The following is a 22,714-nucleotide window of genomic DNA, read 5'->3' as shown; positions in this document are numbered from 1 at the left end:
CAGGGTGAGCTTATTCCCTCTTGTTTACCAACCACAGCAGTACTTTTTAGGGAGTACCAGAATCCATTACACTACAGCAAAAACTCCAACATCCCAACTATCATTTACATTTCTGACACTCCAAGATATCTCCAAGTGGAAATAAGGAAAAGAAAATGGAGGAAACTAAAGGAAAGGGGAAAGAAGGTGAAAACCGGAAGGAGATGAGGGGAAGCAAGGGAGAAGAAGGGAGGAAAGAGAAGAATGAAGGAGGAAGGAGTTGGTAAGAAAAATAACTGAAAGGGGAAAGGAAATAAAAGAGGAAAGACATACGGATGTCACACGAGTTACTACTTTAGGGAGTGTATGAAGTATCCGGGATTTATTGTGTTGTTCATTTTTTTATATCAAATTAGGTTTGAAAAATAGCATTACTTCACTGGTGTTGCTGTCGGCTGCTACATTTCTGATATGTTGCCATCCCTAGAGAGAAGAATGGATGATAGGAAAGGAAGGACGTGGAGAAGTTGAAAAGAAAAGAGGAGGCGAAAGAAATGGAAAGACAGGAAATAGAAATAAAGAGTTGTCCGTCCTTGTCCTGGTTTAATCACCTGGCTTAGACCAGACTCTGTTTCAATAGCTTTTACTCACACACACTCCAATGAGCACCACCATGCACACATACTGTATGCACACACACTCATCTAAGTCTCCGTCACCATGGCAACGGCACACCTCTAGCCCCCTTGTAATCAACTTTGAAAATAGGAATAGAGGAGATGTGTTGGCACGCAAACCAACACAAATAAACAAACACACACACACAAAACAGGAGTGTAATTAGAATTAAATACAAAACAAGTCATGGGGGGCGGGGGGGGGGGCTTAGAGAAAGTGACATCAATGTGCAATAGACAATAATCAAGCAACATAATTGAAAAGAGATGACAAAAAAAAAGCTCTCTTACCTTAGACAGCTGTGAGTTTACCCATTTTGTGAAAGTCTTCTTCTGAACGACTTCTCTCTCATCTACCGGAAGAAGAAAAAACACAGTCAGGAAAATGGAGCTGGATGTGTGTGTGTGTGTGTGTGTGTGTGTGTGTGTGTGTGTGTGTGTGTGTGTGTGTGTGTGTGTGTGTGTGTGTGTGTGTGTGTGTGTGTGTGTGTGTGCGTGTGTGTGAGCACAGGTCATGTCTGATGTATGGCAGCGGCTCAAACACAACATGAAAAGGGAACCCAGACTCGATATTTCTGACAGACTGGTTGACAGTCTATCTGAATACACATACACACACACACGGACACCAAATGCAAGAGGTGCTCAGCATGATAAGAGGCTCCTCTTATTTAGCTCACGGCTAATTGCATCCTCATCATATCAATCAGCGCGCCACTTACAGGCCTTCAACGCCACATCAAGAACTGGAGAGAGTCTACACAGCTTAACACTTGTTGCCTTCAGGTAACAGCTTCCTCTGCACTATTTAGAAAAGTGTTACACAGAGCTGTTTGGCATGGCATCAATAAAACCACACGCTGTTGACATTCAAAAGTCAATCCCTTTTATTTCTGCCAGTAAATGACATTTTCTTTTAGTTACTTTTGCATATTAGCAAATGTTCACAAAGGACAGCATTTTGATGTTAGCCAGACAAAGTTCAGCAGCTACTGTATGTGAAGCTGTTCTGAGATAATGCTAACATCAGCACGGTCAAAATGACAATGCTAACATGCAGTTAGCATATTATCTACGCTACGAGACGTTGATTTTACTTTCTTTGTTATTTGCTTCTGTAGATTATTTCCTGGGTAAGAGCAAATTACATTTTGATGTACATTGACGTTTATTTCATTTTCAAATCGAACAAAAGTGGGCGTCACATACTGTAATGCTTTGTTTGCACATTTAAACTTCAGAAATGTCTGTATCTATGTTTATAAATCATTTTATCCCTAAAAAACATATTGTTGACTGTATTTTCAGATTCATGGAGTGATTCAAATTCCCTTTTTGACTTTAACCTGAAATAAGCAAAAGACAATACTTCATTTGCATATGTTAAACACTTCAGAAGACATGTAATACTGAAATAACGGGGGCAGTTTCATGATGATATGTAATGGTTGGTTGTAATGTTTACCTTGTAGTGTGTCCTTTAAAGAGTTGCCTGTATAGCAGCAGCATTACTCAGAGCTGTGGTGCAGCCGCTGACACGCATCACAACGCAAATGATTATATGATCACTTATAATAACACCTTTCCCCGCCTCTCTCATTTGACTGGAAATGGGGTCAGCGCCCATTACTACAGATAATAAATTACACTCTCATCCTGAAACAGAACATCAGGTTAAATATTACACCAGCCCGGCTAACAGTACTCTTTCAGTGTGTGTGTGTGTGCGTGTGCGTGGTGCGCTAGATGCATTATCCGAGTGTCTTGTTGACACCAGGCAGCCACTGACTAATGGAGCTGATAATGAAACTTCTCCCTTAATTAAAAGGTCCCACGTCGAGCAGTGCACTGTGGTGAGACGCCGGACACACACAACCAGGTATACACACACAAGCAAAAAAGCATTCACACACACACTTGCAAACACACATATATTCAGTGTTAGATAATGGCAGGCTCAGTGGGGAAGCATGAATAAAACAGAAGCATGTAGCCAACAATCTCATCTAAAGCGGGCAATCCATACACCTCCGTGTGTCCGTGTGTCCGTGTGTGTGTGTGTGTGTGTGTGTGTGTCAGTGTATTCCCATGATGCAGGATTCACTTCTCTATGCATTGACGCCACTGAGATGTTCTTCTGCATCGGTGTGTTCAATTAATGCATTTTCAGAGTGTGTGAGTGCATTTGTGTGTGTGTGTGTGTGTGTGTGTGTGTGTGTGTGTGTGTGTGTATTCCCATGATGCAGGATTCACTTCTCTATGCATTGACGCCACTGAGATGTTCTTCTGCATCGGTGTGTTCAATGAATGCATTTTCAGAGTGTGTGAGTGCATGTGTGTGTGTGTGTGTGTGTGTGTGTGTACACATATATGTGTGTCTCAGGCCAGAAATCCACTCTTCCTTCACACATTTCTAACCTCTGTGTCATTTCAACCATACAAGGAAAAAACGGCATCATAAAACTGCACACTAACTTTTTATAGTTAATAAATGTGTATTTAATATCCACCGTATAATATCCATAAAGAGAGGATGTCAGTGGGTTTTGCAGCAGGAAGGTGTTAGGATTCAGTCCGTCTCCCTTCAGTATTAGCATAACAAAAAGCAGCCCTGTAGAGGCATCTGCAAATGTCACTGAAGAAATGTTTCATTCTGGTCACATTACTGAATCAAACTGCTGCTGCAGCGTATTATTGTGTGGCTCAGCGTTTTGCCTGCTCACAAACAACATTCCTTGAGCAAACACCTGGATTTAGTGACACTTCAAAATAAAATGTGCTTTATCAATATAGATAAACTTGTCCTCTATTACTTTGATTTGAAAGAAAGAGATAAGTGTGGCCTGTTTCTCCAAACATCGAGGAACAGGAGGAAAAAGAGTGAGGAAATAAGATATCATAAACAAATGACGTTGTTTTTGCAAAGGTTGACCAATTGGTGCTTTCAGAAAAGATTAACAAAATGAGAATATTATTAAGTAATCATCAGTAATGTGGATATAATGACATAATAATGACTATAAAGTGGCTAAAGGCAAAAAATAAAGCAGTTCAAATCTTGTAAAGTTAAAAAAAGGCAGCCCGGAAAAATAGGAAAAATGCACAGTATCGGTATTATATAAATATATTACCCAACCCTAGTTACAGTGAGATTGTATCCTACTTTTCATCATATATTGATATATTTTATGATATTATGATGGTTATTAGAGTCATAAAATAAGCAATATTAATGGAATTATGTACAAAAGGTCCAGTTTGAGTATAAATGTGAGGGATTGATTGATATTCCTATCAGTATGTGTTCGCTCTTGTGTCCAAGTGTGTTTAAAAGGCTGCGTTTGAATTAGCATATACGTGTGTGTGTTCTGTCAGGCAGAGTGAGTGAGTGTGTGAGAGCTGGCGGCGAAGGCAGGAAGCAGTCAAACACTGACAGGGAGACAGAGGCACGATCAATAGTCCATTTAAACTGTTGTTCTCCCACTGAAACGGCACACACAGACACACACATGACGCACACACTCACACAGACACACACAGCCACATCTCATTAAAGAGACCGCAACATTAATAGCTTAATCTTGCTTTGAGAGAGGCGAGGAAATCAAGCGAGAAGGAGCGGTGGAAATGGAATTTGAGGAAGAGAAAACACAAGGGTGAGGAAGAGAAAAGAGACATTAGAGAAAGAGAAGGACAGAGTGCTAGAGGACAGGAAAGGAAATGTGGGGCTCAAACAGGTTTCCATGACCAGAGGCACAACTAGAAAACATATCTATAAGCCAACAGTAAATCATTTCCTCCTGCATTGTTTCAACTCACTAGTACAAGTATCCAGTGGTAGCAGTCCTCTGTGTCATTGCTTGTTTAGACACCATTTGGGAAACAACAGCATATGATTTCAAGCAGCCTGTAAATATCGTCCCGCAGCACATTTACTTTTGCATTCAAAAGAAATCACCAGCATGATCAAAAGACTCTTTCTTTAAATATGCGTCCACATCTCAGAGTTCGTGTGCGGTGGCAGCCCTTTCATGTTTAAAAGTAATCTCTTCAAAAGCATGGAACTACTCCAACACTCTGTAAGTGGTACAGTATGACTTCCTTATAATAAAACATGTTGTGTGTAATAATATATAAACACAAAGAAGAAGAACAGGGCGAGGATGTATGAATTGTGATTGAGGCTACATTAGCTGCTACAAGCTAACACACCAGAATCACCAACTGAACTTTTGCTGCTCCTGTTGCATTGTGGGTAACGTAGGGGCACATTAGCAGGGACAGTATGTCTGCTGCATCAATGTATCAATGTGTAGGTCCATCAAAGGTCCAACAATGTTTGCAATTAGTGTTTAGAGTACGTTTTCTTACGTGACAAATTCATCCGAAGATTTCTCCAAAACTCTTGAATTGACTTCCAAAAATACTGTGTCTCCTGGAGAAAAACATTTGTACACCAACCGCTGGGAAGGAGTTTGGTGGAAACCGAACTAGAGTTAACTAGATGGTCAGACAGCAGGAGAGGAAAGGAAGTAAACTGAAGTATGGAGCTGTTTGCACCAACAACACAAACATCAAAGCAGCTGTCCGGTAATAGTGTCGGCTGAAACTAAGAGGGAAAGGAGAGTTTGTTCCAACATGGGATTGGACTTCCAACACGTCAGTTTGTCGGTTAATGACAGCCGGAGAAACTGGAAGGATGTTTGATCTGTGGTGCGAGCCAGCTGGAGTCTGTCAGCAGGGAGAGTACAGAAGCTTAGGCACGACTGGAGAAACAGAAACAGAGAAACTCTGAGCTCATCAAATATAGATGCATATTTTGTCTTACACAGAGGAGGGTAGGTTAAAAACAAGTCAGAGTTGGAACACTTAAGCCGCATGGGCATGTTTTTGCCTTTCTTAATGGCTAAAGTGGGAAAGGACAAAGAGAGCACTCTCCACGGGAGGCAAAAACAAAACCATAAATACATTTACTTGACTCATTACAAATCGCTTACCAAAAGTGACCAGTAAAATAAGCTTAAGGTCGTGGCTTATTAAAATTGCAAAGAAGTAAAAAAGAAAAATGTCTAAGGAGACATGTGGGGCCCAAATATTGAACCTATAATGGGACATTAGAAAGGAGATGTTGCGCACAAGCACTACCCAGAATAATTTGATATATGTTCATATCATTTTCATACCCATTTGCGTGTCATTGTGATATTAAAATACAACATTTTTAGATAAAGCAAGAATACAGTATAGTGTGTTTAATATTTGATGTCCAATCTTGGACAGCAGGAAGGCTGTTGAGTGGTATTTCATTGAAGGAGGGGGGGGGGGGGGGGGGGGTGCTGGGTGTCTCACACTGGGTTCTGAGCTGAAGTTAATGGCCCAGAGTGGAACTACTGTTTGCAGCAGCATTTTTTAAGGCTTAATGTTGAACTCCAGCAGCGATGGAAGATAGGATGTCTCCAGAGAGGACACGCAGCCTGTGTTTCAGACTGTAAGGTTTGTAAAGGAGCTCTATCAAGGAGTGTCCATGTGTCTGTTCACCTGTTGCTTTAAAGAAGTGCCATAACCATAACCATAACCATTATCCAAAAGACTTGCAGATGAACAACCAACTAGCATGACTTGTATTAAACGCCAAATCATCACCCATCAAGCTATCTAGTACAACCACAGCGCGGCAAATCTTTCTACAACTATATCTGATCATAATTAAATCTGAAGTTATGTTTCACTGAAAATTAAACCCCAATATATCTCCATATATTAGCTTCACTTTCTCCAACAGCTGAGGTAATTCTGCGATGCAAATGAATTTGACATCACACAAAGGGCGAGGATGTATTATCTCCTTCCTGCAGAGGCTGCACTCCAATTTATTTAATCTCACAGCTTTAAATCTTTATAACTTATCCTACACTCAAGCGCACGGTTATTACATCTCCCTCGCCATGCATGTAATATGCTTTAAGTCATGTTTACGGCCCATACTGTATTCTCAGCAGGAGATCACATTCAAATGGAAAGGTAATTAACTGAGGCTGTCGCTAAATGTCATTTATATGTCACATATCTGCCAGGAGATTATGCAGAATCCGTGCTTATCACCCTAAACTGTATCATGGAGTGTGTGAGAGATGGATACATTCATAAAAAGTGTCCGATCATTCATAAAGGAGTGCCTCGGAGCTCAGTGAGCAAAAAGGCAAACAAGTGATCCGTCTGTGTTGTCGCCGCGGCCCGGCGTAACGGCCATGTTTGCCGCTGTTTTGGCGCCGGCTGCCTAGCAACGGTCACGGCCATTAGCCACGGAAGGAATCTGAGACCAAATCCAATCAGATTAGGTCATTACGGCGAGATGAGACAGAGAGGAAGTGATGGAGAGGGAGATTGCTGCTGGAGAGAGGGATGAGGGGGAGGAAGAGGCAACCAGGAAGTGACAGCAGCGGGTGGGTGGGGGGGGTGGGGTGGGGTGATTGGAAAGTGAGAGGCATGGATGACAATCTAATGTCAGTCTCAATGTCAATTAGCAACACACACACTCACAAAGTCAGAGTTGAAGCAATGTTTCAGTTTTTGTTACTGCCAGTCACACACACATACTGAAACTTATGTCTCAGCTTGTTTGACTGCCACACACACACACACACACACACACACACACACACACACACACACACAGGCACATAAACAGTTTTGTTCACTTGTGTGTGTGTGTGTGTGTGTGTGTTACATTTGAAAATAAGGCTGCCACAGCTGTACTCTAGCCCTTTCTCTCCAGCGCTCAGGAACAGATGGGTAGGACCGTTGCTAATGTTGTGTGCGTGTGTGCGTGTGCGTGTGCGTGTGTGTGTGTAGCAGTCCAGGAATAATACATTGACAAGCTCCAAAATGTGGGGCTAATACCCATCATCCTCAGCCAGAGAGCAGGAGGGTTGACAGAGGTAGGAAGAGGACAGAGTGAAAAATAATTGGAGAAGTAACGACAGAAATGTGCTACGCTACAGAAAGGAAAACTCTATTCACCTCTTTTATTAAAACACGTCCGTCAGCTGCCAATCACAGTACTGCAACGCACACAGATTTGATTTTGAAACTCTAAAACTTGCCATAGTTCATCTTTGTCAACACAGAACGCTGCTATGCACATACACTACGCCAATGTTAATGGAATGAGTAACAGTTTGATATATGCTTTCTAAAAGCACTTTTCCACAGAAATCCTTACACCGGATCTAATAAAACATGGACAAGGAAGGAGAGAAAAGGAGGAAGGGATAATGGAAAGACAGGAAAAAGAGGTACAATAATAAATGAGTGTGACACGAGAAATTTAAAGTGGATTTGTGAGAAATTGAAATGAATGAAGACTGATTTCCCCTGGCTGGAGGATCCTTGTTACACTGTACATCAGCGCCCTGCTGATGGAAACATATGGTGCTGTGTGAGTGTGTGTGCAAACACTACTGAGTCTGACAGCGTCTGTGTGACACACTGAGAGGCTGCTGACGAAGTGTGTGTGTGTGTGTAGACTGTGTACACCTGCAGCTGCTATTAGGTCTTCCTCGCACAAAATATGGTAGAATAAAACCTATATTATCATGGTTTCTATGTCTTAACAGCAACAAAAAGTGAAGGAAAAATCTAAAATCAATCAGGGTTATGACCTTTAATACAATCTGGGCGCTCAGCAAGCCTCTTTGTAAAGATAAATGTTATTTACTCTTAATAAAGTGACCGAAATAATGTATGTTGTTGCATTTCCAAACCAATTTTATACAGAAATCCTCCTGCTGTAAACACCTGTCCGTGCATAAAGCAGCTTAATCCTTTTTCTGCTGTCCCATCATGTGTGTGTGTGTGTGTGTGTGTGTGTGTGTGTGTGTGTGCCACATCCCCCACCTGTTCCAGATTAACCCAGTGTGCTCTTCTGCCAGGTAAGGATTAACCTCACTACAAACGCAGATTAAGCACACACACACGAGCACACACAGAGGCAGGAAGCACTCAGGCAGAAACACACACACACACACACACACACACACACACACACACACACTGTACAGAGAGATGATAGAAAACTATGGAAGGTAAAGAACGCACACACAGTTTCATGATAAACTGTCTCCCTTGTAATGTATTTCTACCTACACAACCGACCGCTGTGTTTTATTAGACGGGAAACCTTGGAGGACTTCTTCGCTCTGACTTGTTCACTACAATTCAAAAGGGAAAGTTTGAAAGGAATGCTTTTCAATTCAACTTTCTTATTAAAATTCAAGGTACTGTATGAAAACTGAAAAAAAGACTCCCTGATTTCGCTGTACCTCAAGGTTAGTCTTTTCAGTGCGTAGATGTTTCAAACTCCTACTGTATGTTGACCATCCAAGAGTGGCTTTCTGTATTTTTTCCATCCCTTTAGTTGGAGAATTCTTCAGATCTGGATACTGGCATCAGATTTGATTCCCAAATTGGAGAAAAATGATACCAGCAAATGGTGAAAATCCCCAAAATGGCACCACTTGGGATCGGTAAACTATGCAAAAGGGTTTGTATATGTGCGTTTGTACACATTCAGGGTTGCATTAGAGCACTAAGGAGCGTCTTCGTGGTCTGAATATATGAATACTTTGTCTGACTTGTTATGACAAACTGTCCAGGCATAACCTGAGGCCTCACGGAGAGAACTGGCCTCATTGAGCTTGTTGTCCATCTCCAGTGGCAAGTAATAACTTCCTATTGACCTTCAACTGTAGTCGTAGCTGCTACTCAGTCGAGATGTTAAATGGATTTTCAGAAATACCTCCTGCATGCTTCAAAAAGCAGAGGAGTGTAGTTTTATTTTGGTGGATGTCTTCATACCCATGCATCAAGAACACATGAAATATGGATGCAAATGCACCAGAAATACACAAATATTGCATTAGCCAAGAAAAGGGCTGAGGGATGACTTTAGCCACTTTAATAACAAAGTGTACCTTTCATGCTACACAGACTCCGAGAAGTTGCAAAAGCAGGATTTTTAAAGTAAACTTTAGAAAACACTGATATATGTACTTCAGCCTCACGGTGTCATTTCATTAACACACACATCCTATTCATTTTATTAGGATAGGCTCAAAATGTTCATACAGTACAGCCATTTAAGATTTGGAGACGTTTCACTCTACATTACCTTTCAGTGAGGCTTTCATTTACTCACACATTTCTCCCTCAGATGATTCGAGAAGAACTTCAGGTATTCAACTTCACTGCAGTCAGAAGTATTTGCAGGATAAACACACAGTGAAACACTGGGCACACTCCAGCAGGGTGGGTGAAGGAGGAGGAATATGTTTGGGATGAAGGGGGAAACATTTACGGCTGAGGACTGTGCTGCATAGAAGAAAAAAAGAGCTTGGCACTTTCTGTACTCTCTCAGAACTCACCTCGAGGATTGGGGTCTAAATAATTGCTGCCACTGACTGTTACGCTCCCCGCTGACTGCTCGGCCGCTGGTTCCTGCCACAAGCACAAATATCAGCTACCTTTGTCAAAGTTCTGTTTGCTTTGCGGGTTCATCATCCATCACTGCTGAATTTCAGTTTAGCAAATGGCAGGAAGCAAGTGGTGCCGCAGCATTATACAGATGATCAGTTACAATACAGATTGAACATGTGTTATTAAATTATATGTGTGTCTAGCAGGATTGGTGTCTCATTCAATTTACTAATAATAGTAATAATAAAAAACTACCTATATTTTCAATTTCATCTTTTATTTTGACATTTTACGATTTATTTTAATATATTTTTATTGTACATTCTCACTTTTTACAAATATCTCACGCAACCGTATTTCCCGCAGGATAAATAAAGTATTCTGTTTCTGACTTTGAAGTTCCTTAACCTAGGAGCACATAACTGTTGGATAGATGTGTTCGAAAGACGTGAAGGCTGTGCAGCATTTAGTCAATACATCTAAAAGCCTTCATGAGCGCGTGTGTGCAGGACTGCACCACGCGTGGCTCCAGTGAATAGAGTGTTAACAGCACATAAGCAGACCTGAGTGATGACCATTGGGCGTTTATGAACGCTGCAGGTAAACATGTCAGAGGAAATATGAGCTAAAGTACAGGAAGCAGGTCATTAATCTGATGAGAGGGAAAGCGAAGGGTTGACAAGCAGCTTTTATAACAAGATAAACTCCCACAAATTCAGACGGTAAATATCAAACACGCTCTGAACACATATCAGGCTTTAGTGGCCTTGGGGAAGGCTCATATATAAGAACATACATCTAGTGTAAAGCCTCTTTCTCCACCCTCTTCCATTCACCTCTCCTCTCTGCTTTCTCCTCTTATTCCCCAGAGAGATTAGCCAAAAGACCAATTTGCTTCCTGATTTTCACTTCTCTAGTCCCTAATTGGCTTGAGGGGATCTAGGGGGGATTTGCAGGGGGGGGGGGCGGAGCTCCAAACAAAGCAGACTCCTGGCTAAAAGTGGACACCTTTCAAAGAAAAGGAGCGACTTAATAAAGCCTCCGTTCTGTAACAGCAGCATGACACCTCGTTATCGGATTTGTTTACACTTTGCCTAATTGGATTGAAGACTTTTGACCTCGGGGCCGGGGGGGGGGGTAAACACCGTAGGAGTCGTGGTGATTTGGTATCCAGTCCTTTAGCTAAGCAACAACTGATTAGATTCTGATTGGAGGCCTCAACCTTAATATCTCACAGAATCAGTTTAACCTAAAATGTGAGGTCAATGGTTGAAGGTTCTCTCTTTTTGTCCTACAGAATTAGAGGGCGTCTATGTTTTAGGAGGTAAAGCAGGATGTCCATTATTGAAATGGCATCAGGCGCAATTTTTGTTAAATGCAAAAATTCTGATTTCTCAAGTCCTGGCCTACAAACGGCAAACAGACTTAATCAAAAAATATCAATATCAGTAAAAATAATCCCACATTTGTATTTGTTCCCTTGTTTTCTCACACTTCACATTGGTTGGTGCACTCTGTCTTGGTTTCCAAATTCTAAGGAGAAAATGTCTATCCTAATGCTAGCACCGCTGCACCCTGTGTACACAGCGCGACCATTAACCCACCACCCACTTGTGCTATGGGGGAGTTAAAACACCTCTGCACTGACATTAGTTGCAGAATAAACAGCCGTAGGAGGCATTTTGGTAGAAGATCATCAAGTTGTTAGCTAGTTTTGAGCTCTGGCATGAGGATGAAGTTCTTTTTCCATGGCTTTAAAGTCAATGTTAGAACACTAAGCATGAATATGGTTGACATGATGGAACACAATGGGGAGACGCATCATGTCTCAATCGAAATCTGTGTCTGAGATAGGAGGCACATGAATAATGTAGGAACTGATCCACGCCTCCCCAAAAGCTTCTGCAGACTCTCTTTTCATATGCACAATATACATACAGTCCATATATAGAGAGTTGACACATTACACTGAATATAACATGATGTGTTCTTCTTGAGTTTTTACAATTGCTGTGAAATATAAAATATGTTGTACTGGATTTTATACTGGATAGTTTATTATCGATATTCACAAATCATTCCAAAAGCATGTGGCAGTGAATACATATTGGGCCCAGCATGTTGTATGTCTTATACTGTAAGTAGCATTTCTAAAGATTTCACATCCCCAGGTGTTTTAGAGATTTCCTGAGATAAATGAGAGGTCTCTGATGTGGGATCCCTCTCCATAAATTCTCATTTGTGCCGGCTGTCTAATTGTTTCTGCTGAACCCGATTTCCAGGCGCAGTGTGTATATTCAGAATGAGTCAGAGAAGAATCCCTTGCTTACTTCTTCAAACCACCATATGTCAAGGAAAAAGCAATTGAGAAACACACAGAACTTACTAACATCCAACTTAAGCAGTAACTCTCCACCTACAGCGTTGAGGTATACAAAAACCATTCTCCCTGTTCTCCATCTCTATCACAGTTTCTCTTTCTATACGTCTCCTTTCAGTAATAGCTCTGTCAGTGGTCAAAGACAAGGGTCCAGGGTGTTTCTCTTCCTAACAGCATATTGGAGCCGTGAAGGAGCCTGTTGGAGTTAGTGACTGATAGGGAAGCTCTTTCAGCGGCAGGTAATTACCAGTCTGCGAGAAGCATTGTGCTTAAGAAGAAAATCGGGGGGGGCAGGTTACTGGCATTTGCCTTTTGTTTGGAATCCCAGACCATGAAGCATGAGAAACCTTTAAAAATAATGATATTGTCTTTTTAAAAGCTCAGAATGCTGTCTACTGACCGTGGATGTGTTGGCATTATTCTCTCTAAGAATTCTCAAGGTCGGTAATTGGTCATTTGGGGTGACGTAATCCTTACAAGGACTTCCTCCTCACTATAAAACCCTACATTTCTGCCACCATGAGCCATTGGAACGTGACTCTCTTAAACACCATTCCTGAAAAGCACAGCTGTCCATTTTAATATTACACCTGTTTCCTCTAATCCAAGACGAGAATGAACGTGTTCTTAAAAGACCTTTGTTATCTTGAAGTCTGTCATCACACCCACGGAGCCCATTTTGTACCTCGCTCGGTGCATAAGTGCAAAGCTGTCATTTGCTCTCGCTTTCTAGGCGCTAAGAAGTGCTTTTTACAAGTCATTTGATTCCCTGGTTGGTCTTAAAAGCACACTGGTTTTAGCACTTTAAGAAAACTGTGTGGAGAAAAGCTACAATTTTCATATTTTTCTCACTGTCTTCTTTGCTTACAATCTTCTCACATCCCTCTCCTTCCATTTCCCAGCATTTCTACCTTTCACTCTCACGCTCTTTCCCTGTGATTTTCTCCCCATCTGTCTCTCTTTCATGCTCCTTCTCTCATCACAGCTGAGAAATACTGTAAAAGGACCTAAAAATACCAGCACTCCTGCCAAGATGGGAGAAGACAAACAGTGCTGCGAGTAACTTCAACGTGAAATATCCAAACCACTTCAGCTGTCTCCACCCAGCTCTGTCAAGCCCTTTATGAAAGCTATCTCTCTCCACCCCTCTCATTAATCTCTTTTATTTCCCTTCCTACATCCTTATCTTTCTCGCGCTTAATCGCACATTCTTTATCTAACCCCCTGGCCTCTCTATCTAGAAGGAGAATAAACGGTCGGACGGTAAACATTATTTTGTATGAATAATTCACATCTACGCTACAAAACTGACATAGATTTGACCGTGGATTGCTGCAACCCAATTAAATGCTGGTCAGTGCCGTTATTTCTATATTTTTCTAAACATATGAATGCATGGTAGCTACAGCAAGGTTAAGGTATCATTAAGAAAGGCATTTAAATTGTTTTATGTGCCAAGATCAGTTTATAGGTGATGGGGAGTACTAGAATGTTGGTTAAAATACTTTTTATGATCAATGTTTTCTGTGGACATTTCAAATATATGCTTGGATTTGTTCACCAAACATATTTATCAGAAAGCCTGCAATGGGGCTAAAAGTGTTGAGTTTGAAAGACATTTAAAAAGGCAGGGATGGTATACCAATAAATGCAATCGAGAGGTGCATTATGGGAAGTGTAGGATCCACCATTTTTGGATGTTAAACCAAAAATGTCCGTCTTTTGCAAGTTTTAACATCTTTATGGTACCACGAAAATAAATCTTGTGCTGGTGTTCAGATCTGTATGAGCTGATTCCTTCAGAAGACATCTAAATGTGCTCTATTCATATTAAAACAAGCTCACTATGCTCATCACCTGTCTATTTATAAGCAGCCATGTCGGAGTTCAGGCATTAAATCATGTATCATGACCCCTCAAACTGCACTTCACATAACAACCAATCTAATAAATTGAGAATAAACCAAATCCGGCATCCAAATCTGGTTTAATCTGTAAAGCAGAGAAAGTAATAAGAGAGCAGATCTCAGTTAAAAAAAATCAGTGTTTGTGCCTCGCTAACATAATTCCTAAGCAGACAATCAAAGCTTCCCCCGAAAAATATCACGCTGTATCTATCCGGGGATGCTCTGCTGCTCTTTGCAGTAACACCCTGCCTCACACACTAACACTGATCCAACATGGGACTCTCCTGTCACAGACACTTGACAGCAGCTGTGAAGGGAGGCCACAGTCACTGTCCACATGCAGATTTCAAGTGTCTGTCTATCATCCGACCAAAGGGACCAGGAGGCTTGGGGCGAACACTGAACCATCTTACCGTCTAGCACCATGACATACACTCACAAGGACCCCTGGTTAGCATTGGGTACAAATACAGGGATCCGTCTAGCTCTAGAGAAATTGTGCATTTCTTTTGCAGAAGGATGGGTGTTAGTTCGTTTTGAGGGAGAATTATGATGCACACGTTTCCCTGTATCTGTGCATGTGCTCATTCTTCAGTGCAGGCTGGTATAAAGCGAGTGTGTTGATAACACTGCTGTATGTTGACCTTTGTGTCTTGCTCTATGGATTGTGCCCCCTGTGACTCCTTACTGGAAAACTACTAATGTGCAACAGTGCACTGTGCGATCTATTAACCTCAACTTCGGGTGAACTATCGGCTGATAAGCGTTCTCCTGAGATCCAAAAGGGATTCAATTATTGCCTACAGTGAGCAGACAATGCATAGTGGAATCTCAGTGAATAGATAATGTCCGGGTCGAAAGTGAGGCTAGTTTTTATTCTTGTATAGTGGATAGACCCAAGGGATAAGCAGATTACTAAGAAGAAACCACTAAAAAGATAGATATACAGATATGAAACTTATATAAAAATGGCTCCAAATGTCATATCTCTAATGTGGAGATACCACTATTCTTAAATATACTGTTGTCCTTCTCTTAAGAAAGTCCCTGTTAAATCTCTTCCATAATTAGAACCCGTTATAGTGATATTTGTTCAGTGTTCTCCTGTTGTTCCGCCGTCCCCCTCTCTCCCTCATCCTGCTGTCGCTGCCAGCTCCAATCACCGATACTGATGACAGCAGCTGATCGATAGCCTGCTAGTCCTGGTCACGCTTGTCAAGTCAATTCCCCACTAATGAATCCAGTTCGATCCTCTTTTGATGAGCAATCTGAACTTGTTTATTGTGCACTTGCTGCACCGATGCTGAAGGCCTACTGTGGGAAAGAAACTCCCGATGATGCCTCTCCAGTTCCCAGGGTTGGATATTTCTTGCAGCCAAATGCAGAGAAACGTCACATCCCATCACGATATTCACAGCAAAAATAGCGAAGGACTTTGATAGCACTTTAAGCAATTTCTCAGCCATCTAAATCATCAATGGTCAGGTTGGGCTGTCAGCTGCTGGGAATCAAAGAGCGAGGGCTGCTTTCCAGATTAATCATGTTGAGCTGATATTCCACACAGAGAGAAATCCATCTTGTAAAACGCAGAGATGCCATAATGTCTCCGAGGACACCGGCCTCAAGAGGAAGCATTGAAGGTGGATAACGCAGCACAATGTCATTTCATTTCTATAATGTGTGTATTGAAACATATTGATGTACAGTGCTCTGTGTATTGTACAGTATTTTTATGGGGATAAATTTAAAAGAAACCTTGATAGAAAGTGGTCCCCAAGTATCCATTTAATCCTCACAAAAGAGAATAATAGCCTATTGATACGAACCAATTGAAGACCTCTTATTCAAAAGGGGGAAGCATTCATCATTCACAATGGCTATTGAGTAAGGATTTCCAATGGGGACTCTGCTGGTTGTTAAGAAGCACACTGTAACATATACAGGTCTATTGTGACCAGGTCGCATGCCATTGCCCTCTCTCAATACAACAATAAATGCTATCAAGAGTTGCATTATGGGAATTGAAGTAAGACCATTATAGGAAGTAAAATAAGTTCATCTTGGTCTTTACTCGTTCAATAACAATGAGTCTTTTAAAAAGTGTATCTTGCAAGTTTCCCAACTTTCACAACTGCATTTCGTTCTATGTCTTTCGTGCAATGACAAAAAAATGAATATAATCTAATCTAATTTTCATGGAAGTGCAATATTAAATATTAGTATTGCCTTAGTAGGGTTAAGAAAAGAACATTTTATTGATAAATTATTAAAAAAAATGCATCGAATTACACATTATAAATATATGAGTATTTTCATTTTGTATTTACTTTTAGAGACACTTGACCCCAAATGTGACTTTTTCATGGATGTTTTGCTTTAAATTACTGGCAGGGTTGTAAATGTGAGTTATTAAAGCTATAATGAAATGCTAACTGATAACCAAAGTAGGGGCTACACTACAGACTATTCCACAATTCTACCCATAACTGCCTTTTTTTTAATATCTCTGTGGTTTGTCACATTTAATATCATTCAAGTTCCACCTACAGAATCAACGAGTGCTGCTTATAACAGCAATAAGAACCTTCGTGAGCCCTTGGTGTCCATTAGCTTCAGTAAAATGCTGCATGACTCACGATCATAAATCCAAATTAGATTTCCCCAATCTAATTTAAGTGATTTGAGAAACATTCTTGTACTTTTCCAGTTCCGTTTTACGCCCCTCTGGTCTCATACATGCAGCCACAGCAGGGGACCTCTGCACACGTCATCTGAATGAAACATAATCACAATATTGAGTTTCTGGACCACAAGAGGCTGTCCATTTCACGGTAGCAGTTTACAACGGGTCGCATTTTGGTGTACTAATTAGTGCATTTACCCGTGAAAAACCATGTATTCACAGAATAACACTGAGCTTGTATTGATACAAACATTTGGAAGAAATTGCATGTGGTAGAAGAAGTAGGAGAAGGAGAAGAAGAAGAAGAAGATTGCAGATTTGATGAGGGGATTACTGACACACACACACCCCCACCGTTTTAGCTTCTCTTCTCCCACTTGTTCCGTCGTACCAGCGAAGACAAACACACACCGTAGGGGTGTTTCCCAGCAGGAAACCATGTATTGAATTTTCTCTGTTATCTATCCAACACTCTCACACACTCACAAACACACACACAAGATACAACTACAGAAACTCCCAGCACACACACACACACTTAGCAGGGGTGATCTCCGTTGGGTAACCTATGATTGAACTCTCCTCCAGTCGTCTCCCTCTCTCACACCCCTGCCCTTATAATGATCGTCCACACTGCAACACACACACACACACACACACACACACACACACACACACACACACACACACACACACACACACACACACACACACACACACACACACACACACACACAACACACACACACACACACACACACACACACACACACACACACACACACACACACACACACCCACACACACACACACACACACACACACACACACACACACACACACACACACACACACACACACACACACACACACACACACACACACACACACACACACACACACACACACACACACACACACACACACACACACACACACACACACACACACACACACACACACACACACACACACACACACACACTCTCTATATTCCCACACCAGGTCTGTAATGATCTGCCAGGCACTCCATGCTCTGAATCTTTTAACAGTCCACTCCTTCACGAAGTCTCAATGGAGAACTCCGTGTGTGTGTGTGTGTGCGTGCGCACGTGTGTGTGTGTTTTTGTGTTCTGGGATGCCTGTATTGACTTTGTGCACGCAATTACTCTTTAAAATAATGCGCTTTGTTGGAAATATGTGCACACACTGAATGCCTGCTTTGCATTTTCTCCCACTCCTGGAATACAAGTGTGTGTTGTGTTTGTTATGCATATGCACTTTCCTTCTTAACACAGACACACACACACACATCATGGCAGATAAGCTTTTAATCACTGCGGCACAACAAGGGGAGAAGTGTTACCGCCGCAAGGTCTTATAAAGCTGCCAAATATCTATTGAGTTTAATGCTTATTAATGATATTGCTATAGATTAAGGTAGAGAATACATGTACAAATAGGAGTGGACTTTTACAAATATGACACTTTAGCATATTTTAGTATTCATTTATGAATATTACAAGCTTACTTAGCATCCATTCAGACTACAAACAAATCCAGGAGACAACGCTACAGCTTCAGAACTTTTAAAATATGAGCTTTCAGGTTAAACGAATATCAATGTTCCCATATGGGAGTGCCGGGCAGCTTGGCGTCCGTGTGTTCTGATGATGTCTGTGTGAGTGTGTGTGTGTGTGTGCAGAGATGCATTAGAGCCATGCAGAGGCAGCCCCACTACATCCCAGGCATTCCCTGGACACCTCTAAGTGGTTTTCTTTGAAAGCCACAGTCTGGCAGCCAGACCTCTATTACTGATACGGACGCACTGTGTAATAAGGCTCACAGACTCACACAAAGGGAGTGTATCTCTGCTATCAATAGCATATACCAAGCAATCTGCACGCAACTGTGCCGAGTTAACAACACTGGGTAAACATAAAGTACATGTATGTACACACGTGTGTGGATCTCAGAAGGTAAAAGAAGAAATAATAATAAAGGAGAAATCTACGGGCTGATTGATGGCCACTTTCATGTCTAAAATCAGCCAATAACAACGGAGAGATGCGCACAAACACAAGCATTTCCCTCCTGTCATCTCTCAGACGGATCATTATCTGGCAGGAGATCGCTGTGTTACAGGAAAGGAACCGACACTCAAAGGACAGGAAATGAAGACGTGGTTAAGGCCTATCAAGCTCCTCAGGAGACGACGGGATAAGAGGGGGTGTGTATCGCCCTATCACTGTCTCCGGGGAAAGTCATGTGATAGTAGAGGCAGGAAGTGGGTTTTGAATTAGCCCCACCCTGCAGAAAGGCCAGGATGAGTGGGTACAGATGGACATGTTTCCAGAAATATGACATAAAAGCAGATCTACCTGCCGCCCGGACACTGAGGTAATCCTGAAATACCTTTCTGCCGGCAGCTGTAACCGATTGTGTTTTTTGATGATTCATTTATTTGTCAAGGGCCACTGTGCCTTTCCATTCAATTAAAAACACGTTGACTTCCCGACACCGCTGAAGGCGATACCTAAATTGACTCAAATAGGCAGCGGTCAAACAGAATCAATAACTAGAGAAATAATATGTGGGAGTGACATCTGCTCTTGGACCTGCATAGTCTTTTGCTTTTTGCATATACATGTAAAATCAACCTGGCGTTATTATCTGTAGAGGAGAGGACACTGACCCTCAGCAGCTGCCTGTTGCTCGAGTTTAGAATAATGAAAGGGGTGAATATAAGAATTTAGAGGGAGTGATGATGACTTGATATAGCACTGTATATTTTAAGACACATAGAAGCTGACAAAAAAAAGGGGTCCATAGATCCACCCCTAAACCTCTATTTTCCCTCCTCAAAATCTCTCTCGATGAAGGAATGCACACACATGCTAACACATGCCAACCACAGCACGGACAAACCGACTAGAATTACGATAAACCTCGAACCGCCATTGTCAATCGAGCAGTCAACAGGAAGTCAATACACAATCAGATTGAATTAGGAGAGCTCGGTGTAACCAAATCGCTCCACAGAATCAACCCCTGCACAATGTCATTTTTCTTTCTTCTACCACCAACTGAAAGCAAGCAGATCTCGTCAAGAAAGTCGGGAACAATACACGCGCGGCGGTCCAGGCTAATCTCTGGATGGCATCTGTTTGCAATGAGGTTTTCGTTCCAAGCTGCTGAATCACGACAAGCCCTGGCCCCGGCTCCATCTACGACACGGGGAATGAAATAAGGAAGGAGCATCGTGGGTGGGTGTAATCTCCACACTGCATCTGTTTTCTGTTGAACGCCGGGCAGAGGGCATCATATTTACAGTTTATTTACTGTAGAATTGTTGTTGACATCCACACCGTGTTACAGATACTGCAGGAAAGCACAAAAAGTCTCTCGCAAACACATGCAAGTTCAAAATGTTTCTCATTTGAAAACTTAAAGTCACAAGATAAGGTTGAATTCAGATGGCAATGTAGCTCGAAGCTGGACGTATACACTGATTATTCATTTCCCCGTATATTCAGGTTGTAGGATACTCAAAAAACAATCCAAAACTGTTTAGTAATTCTATTGTTATTGCACTAACATTGAAACAACACAAATTGTCTCCTGTGATTATCAAAAGTCAAAGTACTTAGTCCCAAAGTTTTATATATATAAAAAGTCCTCTAAATAGACACATACAAAATGGATTACATAACCTTACAGTTATCAAAATAAACAGGCACAATTTTCTCTTCTGTCAATCAAGACAAATGCCAGTTTTATGATGCTGCTCACTATATTTAAATGTGTGAAGCATAAATACAGAGGCGACAAGATTAAATCCAATCTTTATATATTTTTTTTGTGATGACTCGAGATCTCTGCCCCTGTACGACTCTGAGCTGAACATAAATTCAACTTGCCGGTGAGCAGTTATTAATCACAAAGTAATCTTGAAGGAATAGCAGCACCGACGCCTCTCTCTTTAAGGTGAATTATCCACATAAAAACCCTCTAAATGAAACACGGATATTCAAAGGGCTTTCTTGTATGACATATTTTCCTTTGTAGTCATGCCAACCATACCTATTACGGCGATAATGAGATTGCCTCATTAAGGTCTGAGTGATAAGTAGCGGGAGAGTTTTCACCAATCTCCTCAACTTGAAAGAAGTTTTCTGCAGATGACTACTTCAAGCGGCGACGGAAGATGCCTATCAGTGTGTGTGTGTGTGTGTGTGTGTGTGTGTGTGTGTGTGTGTGTGTGTGTGTGTGTGTGTGTGTGTGTGTGTGAGAGAAGGAAAGGAAGTAAGTCATCATTCCCATGGTCTCCAGGGGATTTGAAGCAATTTGGGCAGGCTGTGACAGCGCAGATTTCTGTTTTATATCCATCCCTCCTTTTGTTCTACTCTCTACATCCGACTGTTCTATCCTAGCTCTCTTCTTCCTCTTTCTCTTCAGCAGATACGCTTTGATAACTTTTGCTTTTAAAGCACTTTGTTGAACACAGAGTTCATGACACAGGCTTTCTCCTCTTCATCCCCCATTCACCCTGACACTTCTTCTCTTGGTCCATCTCTTTCCTCTGTTTTTATCTCCGCCCGTCCCTCTGAGGGGTCCATCTCTATGCCTCACTCCACCACACACACACACACACACACACACACACACACACACACGCACACACACTCAAACGCTTAACATTTCAGTCCACGGTCCAGCACTTACAGACACAAAGGAGCACGGTGAGTGCTGGCCGCGGGGCTAAAAGCAACATCTCTGATAGGAAAAGCAAGGTGAATGGTCCTGATTGATGCAGATGGGGTTACTTCTGTGCCACATACAAAAAACACACACTTTGAAATGGACATACTCGTTCCCACAGGTGCATTAGTACGGAAACTTCACACACACACACATGCCATCATTAACCACAGAGTGCTCTCACACCCATGACATGAGCAGAGATCATTTATGGTCACACTGAGAAACAGTAACGTCTGAATTTGGCCTTCTAAACATTCCTCATTTCCTTTTACTGTACCTTTCATGCATTCCCTTTGTATGAGCAATATTCCAAAGAATGCATTCAATGTCAGCATCAAATTAAAAGTTCAGGGTTTTAAAGCCATAACATTACAGACAAAAACAAGAATTGTGAGAACAAAACTGCATTCATCATCGAACTGTAAAACCAAATTCCTCTATTTCCACAAATGCTGAGAGAGAAATGTAACGTTGCGTTTCAGAGCTGTTCTGAGGAGCCTTTGCTTTGATGTTCAAGGAAAGCCTCTTTGAAAAATAACCACAAACAACTCTCCTTCTCTCTCCTTAGGTCTCTGTTCCACACTAACCTGGGAAGGAAGCTGGACAAATATGTGTTTAATGTGAAATGTGCACATTTGAGGCCAGAAACGGCTCTTCCTTTGATTGGCTGTGCAATGCATTTGTATTTCCTCCCACTTTGTGTGCTTTCTTTCAATAATCAGACCATCTATCGACCATCTCATGCATTGATTTGTTCATATTTGCAGTGGTAATGTAAAGGACCATGACTCTAATCAAACCCTATTTGATGTGTGAACAAAATCAATGTTGGACTGCCATTTCAGACTTT

The 22,714-nt window shown here is 41.6% G+C and overlaps 1 protein-coding gene across 1 annotated transcript in view; it reads right to left on the bottom strand.

The window, feature by feature from the left end:
• The window catches only part of LOC117498917 (dystrophin-like), a 161,473-nt gene that overhangs the window by 114,314 nt on the left and 24,445 nt on the right, over nucleotides 1-22,714 (bottom strand). The window contains 1 exon segment of the mRNA XM_034151091.1: nucleotides 948-1,009. Within this exon segment, the coding sequence (XP_034006982.1) occupies nucleotides 948-1,009 (62 nt within the window).

This window comes from Trematomus bernacchii, unplaced genomic scaffold (genome assembly GCF_902827165.1).
Source record: "Trematomus bernacchii unplaced genomic scaffold, fTreBer1.1, whole genome shotgun sequence".
Classification (NCBI taxonomy): Eukaryota; Metazoa; Chordata; class Actinopteri; order Perciformes; family Nototheniidae; genus Trematomus; species Trematomus bernacchii.
This window is presented reverse-complemented; position numbering and strand designations above follow the sequence as displayed.